The sequence below is a fragment of the Muntiacus reevesi genome, chromosome 2, assembly GCF_963930625.1.
Source record: "Muntiacus reevesi chromosome 2, mMunRee1.1, whole genome shotgun sequence".
NCBI lineage: Eukaryota > Metazoa > Chordata > Mammalia > Artiodactyla > Cervidae > Muntiacus > Muntiacus reevesi.
The window spans coordinates 80,864,693-80,873,487 of record NC_089250.1 but is presented as its reverse complement, the minus strand read 5'-3'; the positions used below and the strand labels follow the sequence as shown (position 1 = coordinate 80,873,487).

General features: G+C 57.2%; 1 protein-coding gene across 3 annotated transcripts in view; it reads left to right on the top strand.

Moving 5' to 3' along the window:
- The first annotated feature begins 368 nt into the window (after window positions 1-368).
- The window catches only part of RET (ret proto-oncogene), a 52,347-nt gene continuing 43,920 nt past the window's right edge, over window positions 369-8,795 (top strand). For all 3 annotated transcript variants that reach the window (XM_065922224.1, XM_065922223.1, XM_065922225.1), the window contains exon 1: window positions 369-641. In XM_065922224.1, coding sequence (XP_065778296.1) covers window positions 572-641 — 70 coding nt within the window. In that variant the 5' untranslated portion in view covers window positions 369-571. The remainder of the gene's footprint in view (window positions 642-8,795) is intronic.

The window sequence follows — 8,795 nt, the reverse complement described above, 5'->3', positions numbered from 1 at the left end:
GAACCCGCATCCCCGCCTGGTTTCCCTGCCCTCTCTGGGCGGCAGGGAAGGTCGAAGAGCAGAGACAGCGAGAGGGCGCACAGGCTGAGGAAGAGTGACTGTGCGTGCGGAGGTGCGCGACTTGGGGCCGCGGCTGCCAGGCCGGTACCCGGGTCCCGCACCTCGCCCCTACTCGTGCCCCGCCCGGCCTGCACCCCGCGTCCGGCTCCGGTCTCCCAACCCTCGCCCCGGGGTAACCGCACCAGGGATCGCCTGGGGAGGTACCCCGCGCCCCGCCCTCACTCCCGCACCCCGGCCCCGCCCCCCCGCCGCCCTCACCGCCCCGCCCCGCCCTGCTCTCGCCTCGGGCGCAGCCCGCGCCCTCCCCGCCTCAGTCGCGTGCTCGGAGCCCCGCGCACAGCTGCGGAGAGTGCCCTGGAGCCCGCGCCCCGACGCTCGGTGCCCGCAGTGTTCGCTGCGTCCTCCGCTCCAGGACGGGCATGGGGCGGCCCGGCTGAGCGCCGCACCCCGCTGCTGAGCCCCCCAGCCCAAGGAAGCGTCCCTCTCGCCGCAGCCGCAGCGTGCATCGGTGATGGCGAAGACGACGACCAGCGCCGTGGGGCTGCGGTTGCTGCTTCTGCTGCTGCCCCTGCTCGGCGAAGGTGAGTTCTGTCGGGGACTGGTGCCCGCGGCGGCCGGGGCGAAGTTGGAGCCGCGCGGTGGAGTGGACGCGTTCGAAAACGCCTTTCTGTTCGCGGCGGGCAGCGGGCCACGCAGTTACTGGCCGCTTGGGCTCCCCTGGGAGTGGGGTGGTGTGGCGGGCAGCGCGCCTCGGGCCCCAGGCTGGGCGGGTCTCGGGCCGGAGCGGGACACGGGCTGGGCGCCTGTGCCCAGGGCCCGAGTCGCAGCCGCGCTTGCCTGCCTGGTTGCGCCTCGGGCCACAGCGGCGTCTCGGGGCGAACCGAGCGGATCTTGTTGGCGTTTCGGTGCAGGTGGGGGAGGACGGGTAAGGTAGCCCTAAAAAGCCTGCCACTGGGGCAGGAGGAGTTGTGTTTCTGTAAACGATTGCTCCGTCTTGGTTTCCTTGTCACACTCCACGTCGGTGCGTTTCTCCTCCAACTCTGATATCCTCTCTCGGGTGAGACCGGAGGAGATCTGCTCTTTTTAAAACGGTTGCTTTTCCTTGTGAGTTTTTGCCACCCTACTTCTTAAAAATCCCCCAAGCCTGTGGTTTCTAGGGAGGCTGCCCTCGAGGGCCCGCTCGGGCTGGCCCAGCGCCGCCGGCCCTGGCTCCAGTCCCACCCGCGTCTTTAGAATCCCCTGTTGCTGCTCCGCAGGGGTAGCTGAAGGTGCGGCCTTTGGCACCATTTGACGGTTCGGGGCCAACATGCACCAAGCGCTTTTACCATCTTGGAGTGGAGTAGGGCTCTGTGTAGTCAGCATCGGTGCTGGGAGGATTCGAAGTGGCTTTGCAGAGGCTGGTCACTGCCCCCACCTCCAAAACTCTCGACAGATGAATGAACCCCAAGGCTGTGGAATCTGCTCCTTACACCCCCCTCCTCCCCCGCCCCGTGGCCACGAATTTTTAGTTTCTCTCAAATTGTTCCAGATTTCTTTTTCTTAAATACTTACATGTATGTACTAAATTTCCCTCTGAGAGTAGCCCCCGTCACCCTTCCCCACCTTTCCCTGCCGCCTTTGGGAATACAAGAGGCAGTGAGTGGTTCCCTGCTTCTGTCCCTGGGTCCTGCACAGACAGTGGGTTCACAGGCCTGCCCAAGGTAAGCTCAAGAGTCAGATACTTAAATAAACTAGGATGGGCCCCCAGCCCATCTTAGGAAAGGCGGGGGAGAAATCCTTTCCATGCCCTGGGGAAGAATGGGGGAAGCATTGGGAGTCTGGGGTCAGGGTGCTCTGAGGCGGAAACAGTCAGGAGAAGGTTGAAAACAGGGCAGAAGTAAACACAGACAAGCCATTCATAAGATCTCTTGTAACTCTGCGTTGCAACTTTGTAGTAATGGGCGGGTGATCAGGCGAGAGGCGGAAGCCAGGGTGGACTGGGCGGCCTCAGAACCTAGCAGAGGACTTCCCATGCCTCTCCTGTGCTTAGCCAAGGTGTCCAGCTGAGGCTAGGAGGACTGGACTGGGAGCGAGGCCGCTAGCATGGACCTGTGACACTTGGTAGGAATGCAAGTGGCTTTTTCACAGCCTGGACTCAAGGAGTTGGGTGGTGGGAGAAAGGCCCTCCAATCCAGGGAAAGTAGGTCTCCTGCCCCACCCACTCTTCCAACAGGATGAGTAAGAAACCGTGATTGACGACACTGAGAGTGGAGAGGTGGCCCCGCTGTACTCAGGAGGAGACAGCTGGGCGTTTGGAGAGGCCTGCGGGCACACCACTCTGAGTGGCAGTTCTGGAGCTTCTCTCGTTGTGGTGCTCCAGACTGCCGCAAGTGAGCCGGGTCCGCTCCGGGACTCGCCCAGGCTGGGAGTAGCCCGGCCTCGGGGCGCCCCCTTGTGGATGCAGCCCTTCAGTGGCCGTGCCTGTTACCTGGGGTATGGGCTGGGTCTCTAGGGGATGAAAGCCCTCCCTGCTGGCCTAGACCTACCTCCCCCAGACCGGAAGCTCTCTTCTGTGCTGGATGACTGATGAGAGGCGGGGTAGGGAGGCAACCAGATGGAGCGGCAGTGGCCTGGACCCCAGTGATGGGGAAGGAAAATACTGCCTCAGGGCTGGCAGGGATGGGCTAGAGGGCTCAGGGGTGCTCAGACCAAGGTCATAGGACATCACCAGACCCCTAGGGTGTGCCCCTCTCCACGTGTACACACTCTCATTGTGTAAGAATGCACACGCCTTCAGAAAAAGGTGCCATCCCAGACACAGGCTCCCAGAGTAGGGCAGTACTCCTCACCCACACTGGTATCTGTGTGAGGGCACACATGGGCACACACACACGCTCTTGGATCCATGCGCACACACTCTCACACTCACTCTTGGTGATCACTGAGACACCCCTGCCCTTTCTCAAGGATATGTGATCATGAGGCCTGTGGACACACTCACATCCATGCTCGGCCCCTCACACTACACCCTTATCTGGGATACCCAGCCCCCCTCCCTGCTACTCCCACACATTGCGACCCCCGCGTGTATACACAGGAACACCTGCTCCTCCCCACTCACACTCAGGGCACAGCCTGTCCACCTGGGGCATCCTGGACCCATCTAGAAGTTGTTCTCAGAAGAGTGTGTGGCGTTCTACTGCTCCAGTGCAGGTACAGATGTCCCCGTGGCATGGATGAAGAGACTGATTCCCAGCTTCCAGGGCTCTCCCTCAATGTCTCAGGCTGACCACTCGCCCAGCACCTTCTCCCTGACCCCCTGCTCTTCCTCACGAGGCCTTGCACCTCTCATCTTCCTGGCCTGGCTTCTGGGGTCCCGTTTTGCTCAGCACCTCTGTCCACAAGGAGAGACCTGCCCCTGTGCCTGCACCCCTTGGGGCCTCTCACTCCCAGTACTGGCCTTGACTTCCAGCCTCTCTCCAGGCTGCGGGCCCTGCCCCTCTGCAGCTGGACCACTTCTGCCGGGACCAGTGGGTGCCAGCGCAGCCCCTCAGCCAGGAAGACTGCTCTGCCGACCTCTTTGTTTCTCTTTCTGCCCCTTCCCTCTCTGGCCAGGGACGAGTGGTGGTGTGCTTCACCAGGCTCCCCTGGGTCCCCCAAGCCCTTCTGGCCTCTGGGAGCTGCCTGTGCCCCACACTGACGGTCCTGGGCCCTAGCAGAGTTCAGCCTTCTGAGGGAGCAAGGGGCTGGGTCAGCTGGTAGGCTCTGCGAGTGGGGTCTGCGAGCAGAGAGCAAATGGGGAAGTTTATTGAGACCATTGCAAAATTGCCTTTATTCTGTAGAATTGCATTAAGGATGGCTAAGTAAATCACTGTTTCCTTGGTGGTGTGAAGAAAATGGGATTCTTTTACCTAATGGGGTGCTAATGGCCTTTTAGCCAGGGGAGGAGAAAACAAATTAAAAATTATGGGATCTGTTAACCTGGAGTATGGGGTGCCAAGCGGAAGCGGAGTGGGGGGGCAGGAAACTGCTGCCTTGCCTGAGGGCTTCTCCCCCTGTGACCCAAAAGAGGTGTCCTCTGCCCATTGGTCTTAACTGGATAAGGTGATGCCAGCAACGGCCACCCCAGGGGGCCCACGGCATGCTGATCCTGTGCTCAGCACCGCCTGTCTGCTACTCACTGTATCCTCCCGAAACCCTGAGGGATGTGGCCTTGTATTCCCGTTTCATAGGTAAGAAAACTGAGGCTCCCACAGCCCGTGTACCTGAGCCCGTGAAGAGGACTTCATGACTCTGTGGCCCTGGTCCTCTGGTTTTCAGCAAGCCCCTCCTCTGGGCCATTGGTGGTGGGGACCTGCAACAGGGCTCAGGAGGAGTCCGGGGGTGGGCGTGGGGAAGGTGGCCCTGAGTCTGCTCACCCACTGGTCACCCTCTGGTGGGGTGCTCCAGGGGCCCGAGGGACAGCCTGGCCTGGGTCTGGGACGGAAGTGTGCTGCCATGCTCCCCAACACCTGAGTCAGGAGCCCCCAGGACTCTGGCTGATTCTCAGATGGGACTGCTACTGTAGCTGATGTCTGGGAGTCCTGCAGGTCCAGGAACTGCCTCCAGGTGGGATCCTGTCATAACTGGCCCCAGGGGAGGGGGCGTGCTAGTGGTGTAGGCTGAGAGTGTGACCCTTGCAACCCGCCTCTGCCTGGGGACCTAGAACCTGACAGAAGCCACTCTGCTGAGGAGTGGGGGGGCAGGGGCTGGGCTTCAGGGCACATGGGTACGACTGTGTCTCCTTACCTGGACTCCAGGACACTCTGGGAGAAGAAAGTGCCCACTGGGCTCCCCAGGAAAGAGGCAGAGCTGGAGAAGTACCCCCCCCACAACGGTATTGCTTCCTTGTATCCTGAAGAAGTGGCTAGTCTCCACTGTGGAGACCCACCCCCTTCCTGTGGATGTGGGGGAGGACACTTCCTCGTGTGGGGGTTGTGTTCAGGCTCCAGTCCCTCATCTTCTCCTCTTCATTTCTTTCTCTTCTTCTTCCTGGTTTCTGCAATTGTTTTTCTGAGAGAGTGACTTAATAGTAACAATAACACTACTGGTGAGCAGCCCACATACACGCTCGAGGGACCACTTGCCGCCCAGGGAGCTTCTCCAGGACCAGGGGTGCACCCGGAGAGAATGCAGAAGGTGACTTTGACCTCAGAGCTGTCTCCATATAGGAGAAATGGGCAGTAAAGGAAGCGCCAAGCTGTCATTTATCTCAGATGTGTGTGTGTGATTTCAAATGGAAGTGCGTGGCAGAAGGTAGGCTGTGGGGCCGGGTGGAAGCGGGGATGGTGGGCTGCCAGGCAGGAAAGGGGCCTTCTGGGCTTGGGCCACAGGGTTTGATGACGGTGGAGGACATCCCCCTCCCTCCCTCCCTCCTTCCTTCTCACTTGTTTCCCCTGGGTCTTCAAGGGCAGAGTGCTATGCTTTATGGGTGGGCGTGCTTCAGCTCCTGGAAGGCTGGGGGGTTGGTGTGACTCAGATCACCCAGGGCCATGACCTGGATGGTCTCAGAGGGGCCTGAAGGAGTATGAAGACTCAGGCCTCCAGAGCCCACACGGCTTTCTCTCCCTACCCCAGAGCAGCAGACTGGCAGCCCAGGTCCCCCTCCCCGACCCCCGTGTTCCCATGCTCAAGGGAGGCTGTGGCTCCCAAGACAGAGCTCCGCCATACCTGAGAGGATCTGAGAGTATTGTCCTCTTTGGGCTGAAGCCCTGGGAGCCCCTATGGACGGGGCCTACTTCCTGCCTGGCTTCACCTCCCAATCCTCCCACCATCCGCCTTCCCAAGCTCTGGACCAGACGAGACCTGGGCTTCCATCAAGCTCTGGCCTCACAGCTGGGTAATTGTGGGAGCCCCTGGCACCTGTCCCTGAGGCTGGAGCGTGAAAGCCAGTGGCCCTATCAGCTGTCCACTGCAAGACCCTGGGCAAGGTAGGGTGGGGCGAGCGAGAGCAGGGAGGTAGAACTGATGCCCCCTAGAAAGCGTGGTTGTGGGGGTGATGACGCCAGCAGGACCTTGGGGAAGGCAGTTCAGGCACCACGTGGGCCCTCAAGGAGAGCAGGTGGCCAGCCCTGAGCAAACACCTCTGTTTGCTTTTGCCTGGTGAGCGGCTCCACAGAGTATAGCAGCCAAGTCACCACTGTAGAAAGGTCACCTGTGCACCTGTTGGTCCGGCCAATGCAGGCTCTCCATGACATCAAGGATACCTAGTGGGACGGGGGCCTCTGTGGCAGGCAGGGCTCAGTTCTGGGACCCGCTCAGGGGAGACGCCCCTGCCCCTGCAGACCCAGGTCCTGGGGGCCCCAGCCCACTGCCCCCAGATTCAGGCACTGGGACTTTACTTTATCCCCATCTTAAGCCTTCACTCTTCTGACCTGGGAGCTACTGTCTGGGTTCCACAGGGCCCTGGACTCCAGAGAAGTATCTAAGGGGCAGGGTGGCCGGGAGAGGGAGGCAGAGCTCCAAGCTGTGCCCTGAGTACCAGCTCCGACTGCCCTGTGATTGAAGAAATGATTCTGCTTCTGGAACAATCAGAACCTCCCTGGTGAGACGATGGATATCAGAACTGGTTCTAATCCTCCATTCCTGTCTATGGGATTGCCAGAAAACTCCAGTGGTTCTTAGTCTTAGCAAAAGGGGGAAAGAAACCATATAAGTTCCTAAGCTTTAATTAACAAAAAAAGGGAAAGAAAAACTATAAGTTCCAAAGCTTTAACTAACAGCCTGGAAAATGCTTGGGAAGATAGATGTTCTGTGTGCCAGAACCTGAGAGTGAGACAGGTGTGGGGGTGGGGGGCGACCTGGGGTGCACAGCGTGGTGGTGGGAATCCACGTGGAGGGAAAGAGTTTATGGAGTTTCTTTCTCAAGTTTTTCTGCCCCTGAAACAGTCAAACAGATATGGTGAAACAGGGAAAGACCCAGAAGCTGGGGGGCTGGTTCAGAGTGTGCTTTCTCCTTCCCTCCTCCCCTATCCTGCCCTTCCAGCATTGCCCGTGGCGCATCTGCTGCTCTCTTTTTCTTCTTTCTGGGAAGGAGAAAGGATGGAATCAGGGCTCCATTCCGCCACCTCTTGGCCATGACATGGGTGCAAGGTGACCGTGTACTCTGTGCTGTGAGCACACGCTTTGCCACTGGGTTGAGCCTCCTCATCAGATTGGCACCTGCAGGGGATCTTTACAGGAGATCACACATGTGACTCCACAGAGCCTTGAGAAGTCTCCCCTGGGACCCTCTTGAATCTTCCTCTGCAGCATCCTATCCCCTGTACCTATGTGAGCAGGAAAGACTGTGAACTTGGAGGTGACAGAAACCCCCAGTCTCAACGTCTCAACACTGTGCATTTGTCTCCTGCTCCCCGCCCCCTGCCCTTGGCAGCCACTCCACACCTGACTGTGTGCGCAGGAGGCGCCCAGAGCTCTGAGGAGTCGGGCCTGAAGGGCCCTGGGCTCTTTGCCCATTTCCACAGACTGGAACCCCATCCCAGGCTCCTTTTCTCTGCAAGAGAAGCCGGTGTGCAGAGGAGAGCATGGTGGTTTGGTGGGATGCACACTGGGGCACCTGTGCAGGCTCCTGGGGTCCGCTCTGGACTTGTGCCCCTGCCTCTTCCAGGGTGGTCTCTCCTGCGGAGATGGGGGGAAGAACAGGGTGGTAAACAATTAAAATTCACTTCTTTTGAGGTATGAAATTCACATAACAAAATTAAAGTGAACAGTTGAGTGGGATTTAGTACATTCACAGCATTGCATATTCATCACCCCTGTGTAGTTCCAGAACATTATTGCTAACCCCCCAAAGGAAACCCCATACCCATTAGGCAGTGCACCTAGTCCCCCCACACTAGCCCCTGGTAACTGCCACTCTGCACCTGTCTCTATGGACTTGTCTATTTTGGATATTTAAAATAAATTGACCTTTCATTTGTATCAGGCTCCTTTTGCTTGGTTGGAGGTACATGCATGTTGTAGCATGCATTGATATTTCATTCCTTTTTAAGGGTGAGTAATATTACATTGCATGTATTGGGTTGGCCAGGAAGTTTGTTTGGGTTTATGAACTTTCGGGCCAATGCAACATGTATCACATTTATTTATTCATTCATCTCTTGGTGGACATTTAGGTTGTTTACATCTTTTGACTTTTGTGAATAATGCTGCTGTGGATATTTTTGTGTGAGTATCTGTTTGAATCCCTGTTTTCAGTTCTCTTAGGTGTTTATTTTGGAGTAGAATTTCTGGGTCATGTGTTAATTTCAACTTTTCTGTTTTGAGGAACTGCCAAGCTATTTTCTGATAACAACTGAAACATTGTACAATTTTGCCAGCTGTGTGTGAGAGTTCTAGTTTTACCACATCCTCACTAACACATGTTAGTTTCTATTTTTAAATTGTATCCATCTTCTTGGATACAAGCAGCGTCCTCACCTATGGTTTTGATTTGCTTTTTCTTAATTATCAGTGATGCTGAGAGTCTTTTCACTTCCTTCTTGGCCATTTGTATCTTTTTTGGAGAAGCAACTACTTTGCCCCTGTTTTAATTGGGTGGACCTTCTTTTGTTGTTGCGTTTACTTTGCTTTATCAAATTTCCACCAGGTGTTGCCAAGAAGCAGTTTTTGGCCAGAGACATTTCAGTGTCTGAACCCCAGGTCCCTTTTGAAGAGGACATGGCTTCATCCAGTGTCCTTCTGTGGGGTTGAGTCATTGTGACCCCACTAGGACC